Here is a 24,107-nt window from a genome sequence, read left to right as displayed (position 1 = left end):
CGGAAGCACATAAACAGCTTTATCGCTAGCCCCTGAGAATTTCCAAGGAGAGTGGCATTCCAGCCCCTTCAGCAGGGCAGGGCCAGAAGAGAGGAACTCAGGGAACAAATGCCCTGTGTGCTGCCCCATGCTTCTCTAAGTCCTTTCCTAACTCATGAACCACATCAGCTAAGTGTATGATTATCCTCTTTGAACAGATGAGCTAAGAAAGAGTCAGCAGCATACCCAGCTAGAAGAGTCGGTGCTGGGCTCTACACCTAACACGCTCTCTATCGGCCAGGTCCTAAATCACCATATCCCCACCCCTCACCGTATTAACAGTTAAATGGAATAGAAAGTGACCAAAAGAACTAAGGTAACTAAGAATTTAAAGTTAACTCCACTCAATGGAATTGTTTCACCTTTCAGTAGTTTAAATGTCAGCCCCCCTATGAAGAACCTCCCAACCCACACACCTGGACAATCTCCTGCTGTATATACCCAACACACAGGACAGAGTTCTCCTCAGACAGCGTAATTCCCACAGATGAGGGGGCAATGACCACCTACAAGCCACAGTCTCCTATTTATCTCTGGACATGGAGATCATCAAATAAATGTTTGGAGGGGTCAACAATTTTTTTAAAAAGAGAGTGAAGGGGCAGCGCAGGGCTGCCATAATATGTAACATGTTATCTCATAAACACAGTGCAAGACAACAAAAATAACCATCCAGTGCCATAAATTTAGACTGTCATCACAAGAGGGACACATTAAAAGGTCTGATTATACTGTCCTTGTGACTAGGAAAAACTGCACCAAATACACACATAAGCACATTGCATGCTTGACTCCAGAATCCTGGGATGGTGTCAGTGCTGAACAGGCTTTGATAGCTACCACCTGGTTTGAGAATCAGATCTGATAAAAAACACTACCAAAGCTTCAGCGTACTTACTTTTGAAAAGCCAAAACCACCGTCTTACCTCGTCGCGATTCTCTGAAGATTCTTCTCTGCGTCTCTGTCTTGGACAACATCTGGCTTTGCTCTACACGCCATTTCCCACTCTCGCTTCTTATCAAGCTGCATTATAAATATTGTTAGGTGAAAGAGTATTAGGCCTTTTTGCAAGTGCAGCAAACTTTGCTATGATACTCTGCGAAAGGACAGAGGTAATAAATCAGTATGGATTAATTTGTCACAAGGACATTTTAAAAACCACAGTTTTAGGGCTCAACCTGAGCACGTGTGACTGGCATGCAGCGTGTCACGTGAGAGGCACTGAGTGAGTTTCCCCTGGGTTATTTATTGGACAACAGGACCCAGAGGGAGGCAGCACCTTCATGAGGCAGCAGAGGGAAGGCTTGAGGGGGCCACAAGTCTGAGCTCCCGTCAGCAGATCACCCAAAGAGCAACCCACACCACCCAAGTCAGTAAACTACACTTGGTTTTTGGTTTTTTGTTTTTTTGCAGTACCGGGGATTGAGCTCACGACCTTGTGCTTGCCAGGCAAGTGCTTATTCTAGTGAGCTATCTCCCCGGCCCAGTTAACTACACCTGTAAGCACCGTTTCTCTTTATTTTCAAAAAGCAGCTCCCTCCACAGTCAGAATTAAGAACATGTATCAGCTTTTAAAAGGAGAGCACCATACCCAGATATTCATGTTGTAGCTATGCTTCTTTTAATGAGATTCTTTTCTTAATGATTTTATTGAGAAACAAATAGCAATGAGATAGTTTCAAAACCGATTAGTAGGATAGTTTCAATAATTAATGCATTGCATATTGTTGTCTTCTTAGTGGTTATTCATAGTACAAGATGCAGACATGATATCCTGTCTACAAACACTATTATTACAAATCTATTAATTTAAGAGAAAGCTATATATCTATCCTAACTTTTGAATATACAGATACAAAATGGTCCTTCATTTGTATCCCTTTTGTTTAGTTTTGTCAGAGATGGGCATTCCACTGTCTTTTAAATATTGTAGGTGCATGAATTCAGCAAAATATTCCAATATAGTCCAGTAGTCAGTAATAGTAGTGGGTTATCCATAGGACTGACAATGTCAGAAGTTATTAACTTGAGCCTTTTACAACTCAGCATATTAATATGGCTTTACTTTTTATACTTTGTTTTTATACTTTTCTACTGGATGGTTAAGACCAAGATAAATCAAGACCTACATAACAAGAAATGTAACTTTTGTATCTGACAAGGTCAGTCAAATCCCCTCAGGATTTAACCTGAAACCCTGTACCTCAGGTTGTAGATCCTTTGTCAGTGTCAGCCATGTGGATGTCATGGTAATTGCCTGGCCAATTTGCTCTCTGTGAAAGCCTGAGAGAATGTTTTCTCTCCATGTGACTCTCCTTAGGCACACTCTACATCATCGATCACTTTCCTCCATGGCCCCATTCTCTCTCTGATCAGAAAATTTGGGACACAATTGAGTTACTGGATGTTACAGTACAGGCTCTCCTATGTCCTGAGTCCTCACTGACCTTGAAAGGCTAGGGCCAAAATGTTGGCTGTTCTTGCAGCCCTTCTTTTTCTCTAATTTTTGGTCTGCAAACTTAGGTTGTTAATCCTCCAGAAGAGAAGATTATTATTACCCTACAACGTAGGCAGTTGAGCTTAATCTCACTATCTGTCTGAATATCAAACATCTTAGATATAACACGGAACAGGTATTTTCCATCAAGTATTGATATGTTAAATTTTAAGTCTCTATAGAATATGAAGTAAAAAATTTTTTAAATAGAAAAATATTTTAAAAAATAAGAATGAACAATCACATATTTTTACACAGAAATTTAGAAATCTAACCATATACATCACCGTAGCAGGACAGTTCTATTAATGTTTTTTCTTGTCTCTTGCTTTCATTTAGTACCCTTTCTTTTTTAAACAAACATTTACTTGAGAGACAGTACGGCAGTCACTGGTGTGCCATGACAAGCAGTACGTACTCAGAAGGCCAGAAGGGCAGGCAGTCCAAGCGTGACCCCACTACTACACACTGCTATCTGCAGTGCAGTTGCTCAGTTCACAGCCATCAGCATATATAGTTAGTCAGGGTGAGAATCCTACCAATTAACTGCTAGTTTCAAAAACCTGCTGAAGATTCTCAGGATCACTGCCTTAACCATTTGCCCCTGTCATGTTTCCTAGCTTTTCTTCTTGTTCTCTCTTCATTGTCTAATCCTTAAGTTCTTGCTTTCCTTCTAATTGTGTTATACCTTTCTATTTTTGTTTCTTCTTTTGAGTTCTTACATTAGGGAGACTACACAATATTTACACATGTGGGTCTGGTTTATTTCACAGATGAGTATATCTTCAAGTGGCATCCACTTAAATATAAAGGCTTCAAGTTTATCATTCTTTATAGCTGAGTAATACTCCATTGTATAAAAATACCACATCTTTTTCACCCATTCTTAATGAGATTCTTTAAAACCCTTTCTCCTCTTACATCTGCCTAAACAAAATTCTTCCCATATACAGCATATGTCACAAACTGTAGCAATGTCTCTCCACTATTCTGTAAAAACAGAAGAGAAATTGGAAAATAAGAAAACCTTCCTTACAACACAACCTAGTTCAAAACTGTCTCTGGGCAGCAACTGTCAGGCTGTTTGTTCAGTTCTCTTTCTCAGGCCAGCATCAAACACATATCAAGGATACTCACAAACGAACTAGAAACTACCTTAGTGAGCATCCATCCACAAAGTTACAAGAAGAGCAATAGAAGAACGTCTCCATTTAAATCTTCCTTTGCTCTAATGACTTTTCATTCTGTATTCTTAAAAAAGCATAAGAATAAAACCAAATTCTTGCTGTCACTAGAAAGATCAACCTGATTCCTCTATAAAGAAACAGATGCATCTCCAAATCAGATAATTCATCCTAACAGTCACAAGTCCACTATCAGATCATACTAGAACTAAATCTGACCGCGACCCCACAGGCTGTGTGGCACGAGAACTTCACACAGAGCCCTGGAGAGGGCTGCGTGTCTCTGGGACAGGCCAGCGCTGCTCCCTGCTGGGTGGACAGGGCCACCTCCATGCTCACAGGTCCAGCCCGCAGCACAGCTAAGACCTGTCCACCCCACTTGGCTCCAAAACACTGTTCTTGCTCTCACTGAACTTTGCAACTAGAGATAATAAAGATTCTGATATTTTTAAAGCCTCTTCTAGCTTTTGCCCAGTAATAAATGGAGATTCAAATCTTCAGTTGAAAAGCCATCTATAAGATTTAAAGATGAAACATTTTTAAGTACAAGAATATCAAATTAATAAGAGTACACATTGTATGTTTTTAAGAATGCTTGAAAACTTCCATTTTTATGTAGCCTTTCACACAGAGCAACCAGTAACAGAAACAAAGAAAACATTCATCTTGAAACAAAACAAAGGGATGGCAAACATAAAAGGAAATACATGCCAAGTGAAATCTATTCTTCCATTTTTACCGGTAAAGTACTTCTCAGAAATTAATCCTTCTATACTGCCATTACAACTATATAAAAATAGTTTGCTTTCATTCTGAAATAATACTTATTCTAACCACCAGATATTTAAATACAAAGATACTTCATCAAGTCCAAGGACTATTAAAAGCCAACTTTCAGCTTACATTATTGATTTCATCAATCATCAGTAGGATTAACAAAAGCATAATATATTCCAGTTTATCCAGCAGCCAAACAACCAGTCTTAAGAATTAGAAACAACCTGACTTGAGTCATCTTACCATAACACACTTCTATTAGTCCAGAACTTAATGAAGCCAGTGCACGGGTGGCTAACGTGAACACTATATTTAGATAAAGGAGTCACTGCCACATGTATAATTACTTGATTTCAAAGATAAACTCCTGCCAAGTTTACATTTTTATTGCTCTGCTTAGATGACCAAGAAGCGAAGGAGGGCCACAGAGTAATTCAGGTCATGTTTCTGAATGTAACTTGGCTGTCCACTTCACATCAAAAGCAAATTAAAAACCAGAACATGAATTGGACAAATGCTGCAAGGAACAACGTGGTACAGATAAGAACTACCCGGCACTGGTAAGACACACCTGTTTTCTTTTCTCTAGTCGTTCTTGCTTCAGCCTTTCTTTTTCCTTTTCTAGCTCTTTGTTTTTGATGAGAATGGTGGGCTTGCTTTTAGGTGTTTTCTTGCTAAGAATTTTAGCCATGGCATCTGCCCATCCTGCATTAGTCCCGGCACCGGAGTCAGCAGCATTTTCCTTTTCTTTGTCCCAGGGTTCAGCATCCTCTTCATTGTCTGCTTCCACTGCTTCATCATCAGACAGCCCACGGCTGCCTCCAGAACCTGAGAGCGAAACACAGGTTCAACTTCAGCACACAGCCAGAGGCTGCCCCAGGCCCTCAAGCAGCACCCCAGCTCCACTCCTATATGGCTCTTCCAGTGCCATCCACAGGCGCGGAGGGGAGGAGGCAGCAGCTCTCCACTGAGACTGGTGCCAACACCTAAGCTGGCCAGAGTGACAGGGGTTTGTGGTGGCTTCCTGGCCCAGATGTGAGGCAGCAGAAACAAACCCACCACTGTCAGGCATGAAAGGTGCCGTCCTGAGGCCAGGCATAGTGTACTCAGGTGCATGGGCCCCAAATGTGGAACTACCTAAAGAGAACAACAAGGACTACATCAAAATAACAACAAAAGCTTCAAATATGAAGAAATGGTGCAGGGTTCAAATAATTTCTCCAGTAGATTTGGCTAAGACACATAAAATGCTGCATTTACGTGCAAAAAACACTAAAAAAAAAAAAAAAAAAAAATCCTGTCTCCTATGTCCAAGGTGATATTCAATTCCAGTTCTGGGTTCAACATGCACATTTTAGGAGTACTGGGCCGGCAATAGCTCAGCAGACTAAGCACCTGTTTAGGCAAGCACAGGGACTCGGGTTTGATCCCCGGTACCACATGTGGTGCCAGCCAAGCCCTCGGGGTGGTACACATCTGTAATCCCAGCGCTGGGGAGGCTGAACACAGGAGGATCAATACAAGTCCAAGCTGTGTAGTGAGACCCTATACCAAATACATAAATTAAAAATAAAGACAACAACAACAAAAAAGACCAGAAGAAATCAGCAGTACAATTATCCAAACTATTCTGCATCTATACACACCTTATGTGAATGTCATTGCGCATTCATTCCCAATGAATGTCATTGCGCAGAATTATCTCAGACAGTGTACACACATTACTACCAAACTAGTATATCATATAAGATTCAAATGGCTAGGGTCCCAAGATTGCAGAAAGAACAGCACAGAGCAAGGCTTCCTAAGCAAATCAACTTGCTCAGCAGCTCTGGGTGACTCAGGCCTAGCAACCCTTCTGCACTTCCTCTGAAGTGAACTGTATTTAGCCAACACAAGTGGCCCATACAGAATACGCTCATCTCCAGGATGGGGGCTCCTTGGACAGTGCCTGTCTCCTACAGAGCTGAGGTTATCAGGAAACACTTCAAAGGAGAAACAGCTTAGCTTAGGACCTGGGAATGTTTCTAAGTAAGCAGAAGACCTAACAAAGGCTCTGAGAAAGAGGGTAGCAAAGAAGGAAACTCAGGGTACCAGAGAAGCTACACCTCTGGGGTAACAAGTGTGCACATTCCTTTGGTTCACTACAGACTAGATGACTCTTGAAGATCAGCACAAAAGTCACTAGCAGAAACTGCTATCAAACTATTTTTACTACACACAAAAAAGTATTGATAATTAAAACATTTTCTGCATTATAATAAAATATTAAGGTAAACAGTGAAGGAAAAGGCCGAGTCACAAGCAGGTTTCCTGCTGCTGCTTGATTCCTCTAACTTGAATATCCTTGCTTGAAAGCCACAACTTGCACGAACACACACAGGATGAGGAGCAACGCATTCCCGAGGGTGCCCCAGTCCACCCACCAAGCCAAAGCCAAGCCTGTCACTGGGTTTCTGCTCCGCTTCCTCAGAAGCCCACTGACTGTACCACTTCCACGCTGTCAACTCCAAGCCTTGACTTCTTCTTCAAATAATTTCAACAAAATATGTAATGTTTACAAAACTACAAGGAAGAGAATACTGGCTGCACTATTAACTTTGGAGTGATTCTTTAATCTGTCAATTGTAAACCGTGGATCAGAGGAGGTGTATGGTCAGAGCTGTTAGCTAGCGTTTTCACAATTGAAGCTTAGGTATTCCCTTCGCATAACACAGCTGAGCCCTAATCTGAACACTAAACTCCACTAAACTCTAAAATTATTCCACCGTCAAAAACCTTTTGAACAAATGGAGGTCTAAAGAGTTCATACTTCAGAGCATTCCGGAAGTTTGATCTGTGGATTAGGGATGTCCAACCAGCACAGTTTTCGCAGATACTCAAAATCTGAAAACTTCTGAAGTTTGAAACACTTTCCTGGCCCCAAGCATTTTGCAGAAGAGATACTTATGTACACTTTTATTTCTTAAGTACTGAGAATTTGTAAACAGACATAATATAAGTAGTATATTCAAATAAAAATTTGTAACAATAGAAAACAGCACATAAAAACGTGTATCCAAAACTGAACCCTTAAGAAAATAAAGAAAAATGAAGTTATCTTCAAAAAATTAATTGAATACATAAAATTAGATTTAAGTGAAGAAAAATAGTAACTTGTATTCTTTAAATGCACGATCTTAAAACATGGGAACAGTATGAAAATTTTAAAGGAACAGTTAAACACGAGAAGACGTCTCATTCTATTACTCTTACAGGCAAATAACTTTAAAATAGAAATTTAGTTAGCACAATTTAATGCACCCTTCAGGCTGGGTCAATTTAAAAGGCCTAATGAAGTGTGATTCCAGACTCTGATGGACAAAGACAGGTGACATAAAAACTATATTACTGTTCACAATGTTACAAAAAGATACCTAAATTTCTCCAAAGGAAAGCTGGAGGCACTTGCATTCAATTAAATCTTGAGCGTCTACCAAATGTCAAAGCCATACAACTTTTCCCCAAGAAGTATCTCTTAGTAGAGAAGACACAGAAACAGTTTAAGAGGATGCAGTTAGCTGAAAAACAAATACATTAATATGTTTTAAACCTGATACTACAGAAAAGCTAGTAACAATCCTTTGGGAAAAGTGCACCTCTACTGGGTGTTTACCTAAGTGTGAAGACTCACAATGGTTAAAATATGCATCAGTGAAAACCAGCTGGGTGATTAAAGCAGAAAGCTCTCTGTCAGCTGGGGGATGTCGGAGCTGCAACACTGACATCTAGTGTCTTGTCCCGGTGTACTGACACACACACACTGCAGCTAACTTGACGCTTTTCCACTGCCCTGTAAGGGCACTAAAAGCTTACGCATGTGTCAGCCACTCGAGTCCACCACTCAGAAATCTTCTCTGCTTTTGTTTAGGGCCTTTCTTACCCAACTTGACTACAGAATGCCTATTATGGAAACATCATAAATCCATGAAAAGTTTTACAACACCATTTTATACAAGCTGCACTCATCCTACCAATGTAAACAGAAGAATTTGTGACAATAATGGCTTCTGTTTTACTGCGTTCCTAAAGGACCTCTAGCTCAGAAGTTTTTAGCCAGGCATTTATGGCTAAAGAAAATGAAGACATATAAGTAAATCAAAATGCCGATGTAAAAAGGGCTTTGAGAAAGCTTAAAAAACAGGATTTCTTCTAAACTATCCAAGATTATCAGTATGCATATCAAAAAGTAGGCCTGATTTAAAACTGTACTGTATCCTACTACAAGATTTTGCTAATTTCCCACTAAGCATCTTTAATGGAAGTTGAGAAGTGTATCGAGGTATCTAAAGGCACAGATGAAGACCACCAGGGAAAATGTGTCAGAAGTCCTGAGTGTTTTTTCCTAATGTCTGCATTCTATTCTAACAAGGCTGGGAAATTAGGAAGGGACACAGAAGATGCTCACTGGCACTGACAGCAAACAGTTCCAGTTATGCAGTGCTCTCCATCAGAGTGACTCAAGAGCCACAGCCAATCTACGTGGTGCCTTGAAAGTGTCCAGCACGGCTAAGGAACTGAATTTTCATTACCTTACATTTAGGCGGCCACGTACAGCTAGCTCATGACTACCGGATGCAGAGACACGCCTCTCGGAGGCTGAGGCAGGCAAAACAAGATACTTCTCACCTCAGGCCTCTCCCAAACTCTGGGCTTTTTCCACACTTGCCACTGTCCTTGACCCCAAGGAGGAAAGGAGGCCACTTCTAGTAGATGATAAGTCAGACAGAGTTTGAATAGATGCATGATCACCCAACATTTACTGAGTACCAGTGAATGCTGAGCCAAGAAGTAAAAAGTAAGAAACTTAAATCTAGGTTTCTTTCCTTGAGAAACCTGAGTTTGGAAGAGTACATTCAAGGGATAGAGATGTAGCTCAGTGGCATAAGTGCATACCTAGCAAGTGCAAGGTCCTAAGTTCAATTCCTGATACCAAAAAAAAGGAAGAGTAAATTCAAAAAATAGAAATAAAATCTACACATGCTCTACTAAAAGCAGTTAAGGATGGGGGTGGGGAAAGTCTCCCAAAGCTGATGTTCATGCTGTTTCTGGACAAAAGAGTCTGAATGACAAAAAAAGAATGGAAGTAAAAACAAATTCTATGAAGTAGACCAAAGGATCAAGGGGCCAGGCTGCAGAGCCTAGAACTGAAAAGATGGTAGGGCTCAGTCTTCTGTGTGAGAACAAAACTTATTATTCACATCACTGCTGGCATTCCGTTCAGGCGACTCAGCAGGACCAAAGCATGGGAGGGTTAAAGATGAAATGCTGTGCTTAGAAGATGAAAACAAGCTCAGACCATGAGGACTGCATGGATGGTAAGACCGGAGTACAAAAAGCAGGATGAAAATTCCATAAAAATCTGATTGAGGAGTCAAAACATGAAATACGCATTCATCTCCACAGGTGTCTGATCCTACTCAGAAGCCAAGAACAGGCAGGGGTAAAGAGAAGCAGAAGAGGGGCAGAAGGGGGGAAGAAGGGAAAGGCAAGGGGAGGAGGAGGGAATAAACCTGGGCACAGCACCTCCACCAGGACCCCAAGATCTCAGTGTTGGACTGCGCATGTCCTACTCTTTGACCAGGTGAATTGCTGAGTTGGATTTTTTTTTTTTCCTTTTTCCTCAGACCTTCTTCTGAAAGCTGCTAACTGAATAGTGAATAACTACTGCTCTTGTCCCAGGCACCCTGGCCTGAGGGATGATTCTGATATCTCACTGTGCTGCCCACTCTGGTCTTATACTGCTATGGTCAAGCAGGGCTCCTGCCTCAGCCACCAGGGAAGCTGGGACTACAGGCATATGCCACCATGCCCATCCAATTCAATAAATTTTTAAGAAACACATTTGCACCCAACAATTAGGAAGACAATAAAATCACTAAGACTTTATTAAAAACCTCACTTTAAAATTTTAAATCAATAGTTATTATGATATTAAGCAAATACTTTATGAAATTTTTTCCACCATGGATTTCTTTAGACAAAAACATTAAATACAACATTGAATCCACTTCAACATAACGTAAGTAGCTTACAAAATAGGGGGAAAAAGGTGGTATTGATAATCAATACCCTTGCATCTAAATTTTTTCTTTGCCTTGAGAGCTTGTAAATAGTAAAATGGATTAATACTTTTCTTTAGATATTATCTGTCAAATTGGACTAAAAATGCTAAATGGGTTTGCCTTAAGGGTCAAATTAGATCAACTAATGGTTTCATGCACTCTAACGTATCATTAAAATGCCAGTTAATGACTTTCATAAGAATTTACAACATCAGATAATACAATTAAATTCAAACCTTTTTATTAATAAAAAGGTTATTATTTTTGTTTTAAAATATCTGTTTCACTAGGAATATAAGCTTTCTCAAACACAATACGTAAGCACTACCATAGGTCCTCACAGAACTGTCAAGGAAAGAGGACATAAAAAGGGGGGAGGGAGCTGGCCAGATAAGTCAGTGGACTAAAGCGCCTGCTCAGGCAGAGCACAGCAGCCAGGGTGTGATCCCTGGCCTGCAGTGCAACCCCACCCCTGGGGCATGCTGAAATTGCAACTGAGACTGGGCATGATGGCGCAAGTAATCCCAGCGCTTGGGAGGCTGAAAACAGGAGGATCATTATGAGTCCAATCTACACAGTGAGACCCTGTAGACCCTGTACCACATACTTAGAAAAAGAGTACTGTAAAGTAATATGAACTAGCTCATACATTCAGCGTTAGCTTCTGCATACAGCGGTCTTGGTGTAGGGTGATTTTATAACATTTCAATCACTGCTTTGAGTCTTCAACTTACACAGATGATGATTCTGGAGTTTAGAGCAGCTAAAAGGCAGATCCAGAGTCACAAAGCTAAGGTGGCAGAGTGGCTGGAATGCTAATTCCTGAGACACTGCAAGTCTCTGAATCAGACTCAACTCAGACTAAGTTGTACTGAATACCACTGTTACTCATTCACTACTTTAAAGCATTTCAATAAAGGCTGAATTCAGGAGGAATTTCTATCTAAGCCTTAGCTAACCAGAAGCTTCCCTTCCCTATCTCCATTTGGATTTTACCTAAGTATACAAACCACTACTCATTAAAAGCTCTGTAAAACCATCTCTTCTGTTCAGAGTCTTTCCTGCAAATTACTAAAATATTAAAAATGCTTTAAAACTTGAAAAAAAACCACTTACAATTGAAAAAAATGAAGTTACCTGTGGTTTCCATAAAAATACTCAAGAATACAACACATGTGCTACCTTGGGGCAGTGTCAGACGTGGCTGACTGCATGAGCTACTGGGCAAGCCACGGCAGACACAAGCCCACAGGGCTGCTCCTGGGTCTGCCCCATGAATTGCTAGCCCACTCAAGCAGGACTGGAACACACTCATTTCCTGGGCACGCTCCATTACTATTTTAAGGAACTTATATGATGAAGGAGGCTATGAACTAGAGTTTGATGAAAAGCACATCTCTCTGCTGGGTTATTATATCTTAAAATTTTGTAGTTTATCAAAAATGAAGGGGTATTTCCTAGGACCTTCTTCTAAATGGGATTGTTATGAAGCCCTGTATTATAAGGAAATGGCCATTTTTCATGTGACCAGAACATTTCAGGCTTTTTAACTGTCCAGAAAACCTGAAATCACCAACTGTCTCACAATTTCATAAGCAGTCACTTGGGCATCCTCTAGGTGGGAGACTTACCAGATCATGCCACCAGGTGACCACCTCAGTTTTTCTCACCCAGCTGATTACTGCCCGCAGAAACTATCCCTCCCGAGACCAAAATTACAGTATCGTGCCTGCACCTCCTACTTTGTACCAAGCCAACAAAGTCCATGTAGCTGAAGGTTAACTTTGAGGGGGCGGCTCCCTCCCCTTTAAACTACTTGGTATCATTGGCTACTGCACCTATCCTTCACCTAAGGTGACTCACTGAGTTGGGATGCTATTTCTTAACTTTTTAAGATTATAGATTTAAAATTTTAAGAACCACATATACATTTTCTCAGACCTCCAATAAGTATTCACTGAATACATTTGAGCAGCTAACTCAGGTGGGGAGCAGCTGGCCCTTCACAGTGCTTCCCACAGGCATGTTGCTGGAGGTGCAGCCTACAACACTTCACTGTCCCCATGTGCCTGTCTGTGGCCACCAGCACGTTTACTACAGCCAGGTTCCATGTCCTACTGAGAGGTATTACAACTTATCAAAATTCAATCTGAGTGATTCTGCCAACATTTAAGTTTGTATTATACTTTAGTTAACTTCACCCTCACATGAGAATCAAGTTTATAAGAAAGGAGCATGCAAAATATGTTGGAGATGCTTCCAATGTACTCAATGAAGAAATGGCTACTAAACCACTGAGAAACAAATATGCATGTGCACAACTGACTCTATGCCAAATTCAGACACAGCTGAGGCACAGCCAACTGAATGACAAGTCCTCTGTCCTGGCAGAGGGAACTTCCGCAACACACAACGTTCTGAGTCTTCCACTCATAAAAGCACAATTTTCCACCTTTCTTACACAATGCAGCAAAAGAAATTAAGGAGATGAAAACTATTTTTAAGTTCAAAACACATAAGTCATACCTGTGTATCCCAACAAATGTAAGTACCATCTTGCTTCAAATATCAATTATCGATCAGTTTTATAATCGTTAAATGCAAACATGTCTATGATCCAGCTTCCTAACAAAATGAGCCAGGACTCCTTAAATGAAATGCACATAATTTGCTCACTGATTCTCACATCCAAGGCCTCAGCTTTTTCAGTTTTTCAGTAACCTTATCCAAAAGCTTTTAACAGCCGTTCTACCAAGACCTGATGGACACAATTATCTTAGCCAGAAATTCATTTCCAGGGGTTACCTCTCCAGAGATACTTGTTTCACAAGCAGAAAACAGCCTTTATTTTAGTATTTATGTTACGTAACATTCTGAGTTAAGCTAAAAAAAAGTACATCATTAACCAACAGACTTAACTACTGAAGTGATTACATAAAGGGCCCTAATCGTGACCACAAATATAACGTACATCCTGAAAGGAAAACTGGAGGAGACAGCTAAACCAGAACCTAAAGGCACAGAAGACACGAGGGAAAGCAAAGAGCTGACCAGCGGCACAGCACAAGGACCATTAGGAGGGGAGGGAGTATATGTGTGGAGGGGGCAGGAGTTCAGTCTGCTGCACTCTAGGTAACCTAGGTAACCAAGGGAGGCACAGGACCCATCCCAGAAAAGCAAGTAGCGGTCTGACCAGTTGGGCTCTGTGTGTAAATGGCTCCTGGTTCCCAGAGAAAGAAAGCACCTTCATTGATCATAGATACTACTTACCAACTTGGTAAACTGGATCTGTAAACCCAACCTAAGACTCAGCGCTTTACAGGCATACACAAGCATGCTGGAGTGTAACATACAGGTCTCAGATGCCTATGCGCCCACTGGGTAACACCGCCTGATTCAGCTCACTATGCACAGGGGTCCTCCCCAGGCTCTGCTGTATATGCTCTGAGTGGAGGTTTACTATTTTACGTGACTCTACCTGAACTGCTGGAGAACTGTCTAGGATCCCTAAGCACAAGAAGGCTAGGAGTGACTTACAGGGAAAACACATTGTGTCAGATAAGCTTTTTTTTTTTTTTTTTTTTTAATTTATTTATTTATTTAATTTAGTGTGTGTGTGTGTGTGTGTGTGTGTGTGTGTGTGTAGCCAGCTCAGCCCACCAGGGGGCGGGGCTGGCTGGCATATGGTGCTGGGGGATTGAACCGTGGTCCCTGTGCTTTGCTAAGCTTGTTCTAAGTAGGTGCTTTAGACCACTGAGCCATGTCACCAGCCCAGATAAGCTTTCTTTACACACAATTTACACCGCTAGCCATGAGCTCAATGTCAATGAATCAACAATGTATACTGGTATTCAAGAGAATTACACATCAAACATGATTATGTAATGAGCTGAAACTCAGAGAACCCTAACCTCTGATTTTCTTAAAAACAATCTTCAATATTTACTAATTCAGTGTTTGCTACAATTTTATAGAATATATAAACAGTGACAAGCAAACACTGACACTATCTGGTTAATGATCAAGTCCCATAAACTACTGCGAGTTAGTTGCTAAACAAGGAATTGCATGCAGTGTGTATGTCACAATATACAGAAGAAAAAAATGGTAAAAGATTTCCAATGTGATGACTGTGCTTTTATTTGCATAACTTTTACACGTTAATGTATAACAACAAAAAACTGCAGTACTATACTATATAGTACAATTAGTGAAAACTACAGTACTGAATAAGGCATTCTGTAACCAAAAAAAGGACACTGATGCTCTATCAACAAGACGACAGGGGCCGGGGAGATAGCTCAGTAAAACAAATGCTTGCCTGGTAAGCGCAAAGGCCTAAATTCAATCCCCGGTTCTGCCAAAAAAAAAAAAAAAAAAAAAAAAAAAAAAAAAAAAAGGTGGCAGATACACAAAAACATACAAGGGTTTTAAGTTTATATAGCAGGTTATGGCCTGAGCCAAGTGCCTCAGTCACAAGTCAAAACAGCCATTAAACAAGCGTCAATGCTGGGGATGCTGCTCAGCAGCATAGCACCTGCCTGTCAAGTGCACGGTTCTAAGTTCAATTTCCGATACATGAAAAAAAAGTGTCATTAAATGAGAAGTATCTGTAAAAATTCATAAACTGAGTAAGGACTTAGAAACTGACAGCAATTTGATATTACTGTGCTATCTAAGCATATGGTCGGTCATGTTCCCTGGTCATCTTCTTTTGTTGACTTTTAAAACACTTTTCCATGACAAACGAGAAATTTTTAAAGAACAAAACAAAACAAAAATCCTTTTTTGGTATTTTAAGAAGCAATGCCCAATGACGTATTGCAAAGAACAGACTCGCAGACAGGAAGTACGGAGAGGACTCCTTAGTGCTAACAAGCAAAAGAGACAGGCCGGACCTGAGGTGGTGTCAAGAGAAAAAATGGGAGAATTAAACCAGACAGATGTGAAAGCAAAGGGAGGGCAAGTGAGGACACCTGTGTTTGCAGCTTGGGCAGGACTGACATATGTCATTCTCACAGACAGGAGCTTGGGGAAGGGAAGACATGAGTCCAGTTTTGTAAACACTGAGTTTCAGGCTTCTGTGGAAAAACTAAGCAAAAAAGGTCAACAGATGTCAAGATCATTTCCATGAATGCTGATTTTTCCACAAAAGTCAGATCACATGGTTAGAGTTCAGAGGAAGAAGAGAGGCACCCACCAGCTTAACAGTCCTCTACTGGGAACTCAGGACAGTGCAAAGGGCATTTCCAAGTGTTTCCTCTTCTGGAACAGAAATACTTTGGCTTCCTCAGGGTTCCTAGAGGAAACTGAAACTACTTTTCTAGAGAGCTCCTACTTCCAATAAGCCCTACACTTCTCAGAGATAGCACTAGCAGTTTTGTAGGATCAGAATGGAAATCATCATCATTAATTCCAGCATTCATGAGTGCTGCATGCCAAACATTAAATGATTTACACATGAGCTCACTGACTCAGCACAAAGATCCTAGGGTAGAAATTATAACCTCATTTTATAGGTGGGAAACTGAGGCAGACAAACATTAAGTGCACTGCATCCAAAATGGCAGAAGTACTTCATACTCCAGAGGTATTTTAGAATACACGAGACTTACAATGAGACACTGGAGGAGGGGGGTAAACACGAAATCCATTTGTATTTCATACATACCTTGCACACACAGTTCGTGGTTAATCTTATGTAATTATTTTTTAATTACCCATGTTTGAAAAGTGACCTGCTACAAACATTAGCTGTGGAATTTTCCACTTGTGGCATCCTATCAGCAAGCAAAATGTTTCAGATTTTTGAGCACTGTACATTTCAGATTCTCAGATTTGGGGTACTGCAACAGTAAATAACTAGCCCAAAGTAACTCTAGGAGTGGTGCAAGCACAGGTCCCTTGAATGCAATTGAGCAAATACAGGAGTTGCTTTCTTGAAATAATATACAGATTGGAACGGGGACACAGATTGAAGAAAACAATGGTTCTACACACTGGAAGGAATGCCACAGAAATCTGACAACAAAGTTGTCCTTTAGTGATGATCCATTCTCTCTCTTTTTTTTTTTTTTTTTTTTTTTGGTGGAACCAGGGATTGAACTCAGGCCCTTGCACTTGCCAGGGAAGCGCATATTCCACTGAGCCATCTCCCCGGCCCCTATTGATGAACCATTCTCAAGTGGCATAAAAGCGTGTATAAATAAATACCAGATCCCTTTTTGTCCAGTACTTCCTTTCAGATGCTATGGCCCTGGTCTTTCACTTTCTATAGTCTTTCCTGGTCAGCTAATGTATTCCTGGTTCTTTGACCATATCAAGGTAATGTTCAAGAGCACAGGCTCAAGAGCCAAATTTCAGCCATGGTCATGTCACTTGACCATTTGATCATCATCTTATTAGGTACTAAAGTAAGCAAATCTGGGCCCCAGATACTTATTTTGTAAAATAAGAATACTAGTTATCTTTATCACAAGATTACTGTCAGAATTTATTGAATATATGAAGAAGTTAGGGGCTAGGGAGATAGCTTGGTGGTCTAAGCGCCTGCCTGACAAGCACAAGGATCCAGGTTCAATCCCCGGTACAGGATACCATTTCAGCCCCCAGAAATCAGATATGGAAGCACATTCCTGTAATCCTAGGGCTGGGCAGGCTCAAGACAGGAGGATCATTACAAGTCCAAGCTGTGAAATGACATCCTGTACCAAATAAATAAAAGATTAAAAAAAAAAAAACTTAGAACAGTACCTAGAAAAAATTAAGCTAAAAAAATATTATCTTCTTTGACTAACTGCACAGTCTACCCAAAATCTATAATGCTGAGTGTGAAATCAGTTGTCCATAAAGCTAAACGCTTTTGAAAAACATTCCAGGTGGGGTCCTTTCCTCTGTCCTCATTATTACAGCTAGCACAGGCCCCAAGTGAACTTTACAGCCTCCTAACTGTTCAGGCCCTCTGTGGCCGTGACTAAACAGCCAGCAACAACATTTACAAACATCATTCTCTTGCTCACAAATTGTCACTAGCTCCCTGATGCTTAGAGTCTGGTCTCCTGCATGACACTCTGGACCCTCTACAGGTACCTTTAATCTGTCCTCCGATTCACTTCTAGTCACACCTCTGAGAGCTAGGGCCACACCACATGATTGGCTGTGTCCAGTACATGATACTGAACTTTAAGAGACTCGTTCAATGTACGCACTTCGCTTTAGGTCTGAGAAAACTGTCCTTTCCTTCCCTGTATCTAGAAAACTATTTTCCTTCAGAGCTTGGATGAAATGCTGCACTACTCATGTATTCAACGTGAAGTTTACTGAATACCAAAATGTGCAAGAAAATCATGTGAACGTAAGGATTAAACAAGACACGGTGAAACAACATTTAGGAAACTCATCTATAAAGAGAGACACAGGGTGAAATATCATAACAAAATACAACTCGAGCGGCATGAGTAGGGGAGAGCAGAGTGACATCTACGCTGGGTTGCATAAATACAGATCTCTGTTTCCATCCTACCACTGCTAAACTGGATGAAGATCTTGACAACCACTTTTCTTGTTTTCTCGTACTGGGGATGGAACCCCAGGTCTTCACAATGAACTACACATCGAACCTTTTTTTTTTTTTTCTTTCTTTTCTTTCTTCTTTTAAATTTTAAGACACGGTCTCACCAAGTTGTCCAGACTATACTTGAACTTGTCATCCTCCTGCTTCTGCCTCCCAGAATGCTGGGATTACAGACACGTGCCACCACGTCGGACGACAACCTTTTAACACTACTCGGGATGTTGCATTAGGGTCCTGTTTTTAACATCCGTCCTCCCTGAAACTGTGGTCGTAAGGCAGAAAGTTGTGGCTCCTCTGCACCCCCAACACTTAGGTATTCCGATAACAAAACGGCGCAAAGGTATTGAACGAAGGAAACGGTTTCCCCACCGCGCGGCAAGTCTCCCCGACGGGGGACGCACCCTCCCGCTGGGGCCGCAGCCGCCGCCTCGGCTCCCCGCGGCGCCTCCGGGGCCGGGCCGGGGTCCCAGGAGCTGACGCGCTCGCGTTCCCGCAGCCCGGGTACGTTACCTCCGCTGTCCGACGCCTCTCGGACTTCATCGTCCAGCTCTGAGGCCACAGCTTTGGCCACTATTTTCATCTTCTTCTTCTTCTTCTTTTTCAGGGACTTTTTCAGCTTTTTCCCAGCAGCTACACGTGAGTCCTGCACGGCCGCGGCCATCTTGCCTGCCGGAAGTGTTCCTCGAGCAGTGTACCGACAGCAACACGAGGAGCTTCCCTAGCGAGTTCCGCAGATACAAGGTTCCGCTGAGCGATTTTCAGAACGTAGACGGGAAAGAGACGTCTGAATTCTCAAGAGTCGTTGCATGAGGTTGAGTCTAGGGTAAAAATCGTTGACAGGGACGATCGGGGCCAAAGCTCGGGCCAGCAGTGACACCCTCGCCGCGGCACGGCCACTTCCTGCTCCCGTCTTATGGTTTCCTACGGGGCTCGGGTTCTGCGGGTGCACAGCTGCACAACAGGAAACGCTCTCGGGCGACGGTGTTTCCGGCTGAGCCTCAGAAGCCGGGGTCAGACGGCCGCTCGTCCCCTAAAATACCGACTCTTTAAAAAAGGGGACCGCATTTCGTTCCATATTGTACCCCAAGTTAGCCATAGGACTCGATCTGTACAGAGAGCTCGAAAGGTAGTTTGAAATGAAGGAGAAGATCAAAGACAATGTAACTGTTGACCTGGTTAATGAATCAAAGAAAGCAAACCTCTTCGTATTTTGTAGGCTAAACGTGGTCAAACGGCTTTCCCTGAACTGAGTGGAGCGAATCTCTAAACACCTAAAACTCCTTATAAGGAGAAGAAAAAAATCTTAATTTTGACACTGTGTATGTTGCTTGATAATATTTACATCTTTACAATAGTTGTGTAAAACAAAAGGTGAACGACAAATTACGTTCCAGATAAAGCTGGCTAAAGATCAGATTGAAAAGTGTGGCAATGCCAACAAAAGAGGCGCGCCTGGGTGGCACCCGCGGGAGGCAGGCGCTCCCCCACCCTTCTCCTGGCCTGTTTTCACTTGCTAGTCCTGAACCTGCTTCCTGGGAGCTGATGAGTTCCAAGCAAACCTGAAAAAGCATTGAAGAAAATATGGAGAAGGAAGCAAAGAACAAGAGGAAATACATTTCAGTGTTACAATGGAAACGATATTCCCACATATGAAACATGCTGTTCCTGCATTAGTATGCAAATCGAATTTGATGATCAGGAAGTGATGTTTTGATTATTTTACATGTTAGCAAAATAGTTCATATCTAAGAATTGTAATGTGTTCAGTTGTAGCTTCAAAAATTGCCACAGTTTTTTGATGTGTTACACATGCAAATTGTTCGACAGATTAATATAACATAGATTAATATAACATAGATTCCAGGATTTTTTTTCTCAGAAATCAGATTTTTAGAAATGGATTAGACTGATAAAGGGAGATACGTGTGTTAATTTATGTAATCTTAACAGTGAGCCATGGAGCAAGGTGCCCTGTTCAGACTTGGGCAGAGTAGATGCTCAAAGTGACACGGCCAGTAGGGGGCAGAGTCGTACTCACGCCTAAGTTTCTGCTGCAGACTGCTGGGCCAAGATCTTTGTACAGCAGTCCTGTGATACTTTGGTTATCGCCTCAAACTTTCTACTGCTCAAAACAGCAAAACTTGAAAACGTTTTTCTCAGTGTTTATTAATTTCCTCATAAAATGAAAATTCAACTTGAAGAGGCTTCTACATGCAAAATTAAATCACGGAAGCGCTGCTCTCACCTGGACAGCATATAGTGCTTGTGTTGATGTGTTAAAACTCACCGTTGTGCTTTTTCGGTGCTTTATTTGCATAAAATATCATAACCATCGCTTCGAAGAAAGTTAGTGATACTAGCAGGAAAACTAAGAGGAAACTGTGAGACCCACAGCAGGGTTTAAGAAAGGAATCACTGAAGTTGTTAAAGTCCTAGGACAATGAATTTGTAAGTGTAATTTTTGGGCCTCAGAACTAATTATTTGGTTCTCCATTATTTCTCATGGGAAAAATATGTTCAGTTTTCAAACTTTTTGGTGTTTGAACACAAATTTGGAGTAAATTGGTTCGACAACCGAAGTATCACTGTACTTGAAAGCATATAATAAAAATAGGCAATAGAAACTTCTGGTAAACTTTAGCATTTGTAAATTAGGGACAGTCTCTGGCCTTACAGTGTTCCAAAATAATTAAGATTTTTAACCGAATTTACACCACGTCATGGAAATAACTAAAGTCACCTATATGCTCGTATGAGCATTTTATTTTACAGATCCTGTGTTAGCAATCAGCCAGCAGTTAGCAACCCCTCTCAGCTCTAAATTCACCCTTTGGGGCTGATCTGTGAAAATGTGGCTGGGTTCTTTAATATTTGTCTTTGCCTATTGGCTGAATGCTAAACAGTGTCAGCAGAGAGCACTAGAGTGACACCATAAGAAGAAAAGGCCCCCTTTTGAGCTTCCTTGTGCTTCTCTGTAAAGGCCAACGGAGGCTTCTCCAACCTGTGACTCCTAAAGTAGACATGGGTTTCTAGTGCCTGGCTCCTGTCATTCAGATGACTCCTCCAGCATCTGGCTTCTGCGCTGCACAACAGTCAGCAGCGGTGGCAGCTCCCAGCAGCCTTCTCATGCAGGTTCCTGCAGAGTGCCTTCCACGCAGCACTTGTGCTGCCACAGTTGTCCTCAGCGCTTTTCCATAGAAAGTGACAACTGATTCTAAGGTTTATATGGCTCTCAGGCAGAAAACACCTTTTAAAAAGGGTGGGGGGGGGCTAAGCCTACCTGCTTTCGGGATTTATTAGAAGCCCATTGTAATCAAAATAATGTAGCGTCATGTCAGATAGAAAAAACGAGCATAGTAGAGAATCATGAAATTAAGACATAGACATACAGAAATAGAAAACTGACTAACGACAGGGATACAGCGTCAATTCAGTGGAGAAAGAACAGCAACCCCAATAAATATTGAAGCACTTGGATATCTGTATTTTTAAAAACTGCACTTCAGTCTAAACCTCACATCATATGCAAAACTTGGCTCAAAATGGATTTGGACCAAATATAAAGATGCAAGTATAAAAACTCTGTAAGAAACACAAAAGTAACCATTGCACCCTTGCTTAGGCAAAGATTTCTTAGGTACGATAGCAAACACACGATTCATAAAAGAACAAATTTATAAGCTGGGCCTCATAGATATGTAAAACTTACTCTTTGAAAGATAGCACTTTGAGAATGAAAAGACAAGCTTGGCTGGAAAAATTTGCAAAGATTTGATAAATGACTATATCTAGAATATACAGAGAACACTCAAAACTCTGTATTAACAGATACTTCATCAAAGGAAATTCACCAATGACAAGAACACATGAAAAATTGTTCAACATCATTAGTCACTAGGAAAATGTGAAGTCAAATGTAATAAGATGTGACTGTACATCACTTACAGTGACTAAAATTAAGACTGATCATTCTGAGTATTGTGAAGAACCTAGAACTTTCATACATACACCACTAGTGAGGATTTTAAATGGCCAGTCACTCAGCAAACACACTGAAAATTTCTTAAAATTGCATATGAATGTTCATAGAAGGCTTGTTTATGATGCTAATACCCTAGCCATTTTCTTGTGGTTAGAAAAACATGTCCAACTCACATAACTTAAGGAAAGAAAAGATTCTTTTAGGCTTACAGTTTTATTGGGTTTGGTCCATGGTTAGTGACCTCCAAAGCAGAAATGGCACCATAGAAGGGCATGGCAGAGGAAAGCCATGGGCAGCCAGGAGGCTGAAAGAGAAGAAAGGAGCTGGAGACAAGAATGCACCCTCCGGGGCAGGGTAGATGGCTCAGTAGAATAAACGCTTCCCTGGCAAGAGCAAGGGTCGGAGTTCAATCCCCGGTTCCACAAAAAAAAAAAAAAAAATGCCCCTCAGGACTGCACCTCCACGAGCCGCCCCTTCTAAGTAGGCCTATTTCCAACTGTGAGAACTTGGTGGCATATTTTGGACCTAAACACAGCACTGAGCAACTCAAATGTCTCCCAGCAGGCAAATGCATAAGCGAGTTGTAGAGCAGCGATGCAGCAGTGGGCTAAGTGACAAAGGCACAAACAACTGAGCTACAGAGTGATGCCCGGTGAACTCTGACAGACCCCCACTGAGGGTATATGCTTCATGGTTCCAGTTATACTAAGCTCTAAGAAACATGGAAGCTAATCTATAGTGACAGAAATAAGATCAATGAATGCTGAAAGAGTAGAAGGGTTTAAAAAGGCCATGAAGGGGTGGGGTTATCAAAGTGCATGGAAACTTTTTGCATGAAGAACAAAATTATTATCTAGATTAGAAAGATAGTTTCACAGAGCATATATATATATATATATATATATATATATATATATTAAAATGTAACATGGTACACTTAATTACCTGTAGTTTATTAGAAATCAATTATGCTTTAATATATCTGATATACACTTACACATGTGGTAAGGAAACACATCAAGAAATAGAAATATGGACTGCATATGTGGGACACGTGGGACTTCACTGACAAGTTCCTGAATGTTTTAATTTTGCTTTTGTTTGTGTATTTATTTCTTTTGGCTGTAAAAGAAGTCCAAACACATAAGTAAATAGTAAAACCTAGCATTATATTTTTGGCATATTTGCTGGTATTATATTGTGAATTGTTTTCAAGTGACCTTCCTGTGAGATATACTAATTTCACTTATAGAAATCTACCCTAAGCGACCAAGGTAAAACAGGAGAAAGATTTGATCCAAAGGTGCTTATAATTTGAGGCTAAAACAGTAGTGCTTATAATTTCAAATGATGAAAATAGTGTAGATTTTAAATTAAGGGCTTACTATGTAATCCATAGATGCAATATTATAGAACATTAAAAATATTCTGAAGAATATTTAATAACTTGTGTTGTACTGTTAAGTGAAATAAAAATTTTAAACTTACTTTTGCCTATTTTTTATTTTAGGACAGGGTCTACAGGGTCTCACTGACCAATGTATTTTTTAAATGTACTCGAATGCATACATGCCCCATAAACAAGGTTGGAAAGCTTTGGCATCAGTGTTTCCCCCGCGCCTTACTTGGCAAGCAGCCATCTCTTCATTCCTCTGTGCTAGTGATTGCACTATGTGTAGATAACTTTCATGAAGGGATGAATCTTGGGCCAGCCAGATAGCTCAGCGTACTAAAGCACCTGCTTAGGCAGAGCGCAGTGGCCAGGGCTTGATCCCCAGTGTGCTGTGCTGGCCCTACCCCCAGGGCACACTGAGACAGCGATTGAGACTGGGCGTGGTGATGCGTGTCTGTAATCCCAGCACTTGGGAAGCTGAAAACAGGAGGATCGCTAGGAATCCGATCTAGTAGTGAGACACTGTAGATCTTGCACTAAAATTTAAAAAAACAAAT

The 24,107-nt window shown here is 41.1% G+C and overlaps 1 protein-coding gene across 1 annotated transcript in view; it reads right to left on the bottom strand.

Annotated features, from left to right (window-relative positions):
* Rrp15 (ribosomal RNA processing 15 homolog) overlaps positions 1–18,845 on the bottom strand; it is a 40,931-nt gene extending 22,086 nt beyond the window's left edge. Inside the window, exons 1-3 of the mRNA XM_012513727.2 lie at positions 18,686–18,845; positions 5,070–5,326; positions 966–1,063 (exon numbers count right to left, since the gene is read on the bottom strand). Coding sequence (XP_012369181.1) covers positions 966–1,063; positions 5,070–5,326; positions 18,686–18,836 — 506 coding nt within the window. The 5' untranslated portion in view covers positions 18,837–18,845. The remainder of the gene's footprint in view (positions 1–965; positions 1,064–5,069; positions 5,327–18,685) is intronic.
* Between the last annotated feature and the right edge of the window lie 5,262 nt (positions 18,846–24,107).

Source organism: Octodon degus, unplaced genomic scaffold, assembly GCF_000260255.1.
Source record: "Octodon degus isolate 3935 unplaced genomic scaffold, OctDeg1.0 scaffold00017, whole genome shotgun sequence".
Lineage (NCBI taxonomy): Eukaryota > Metazoa > Chordata > Mammalia > Rodentia > Octodontidae > Octodon > Octodon degus.
The sequence above is the reverse complement of the archived record's forward strand: the minus strand, read 5'-3'. Positions and strand labels throughout refer to the sequence as shown.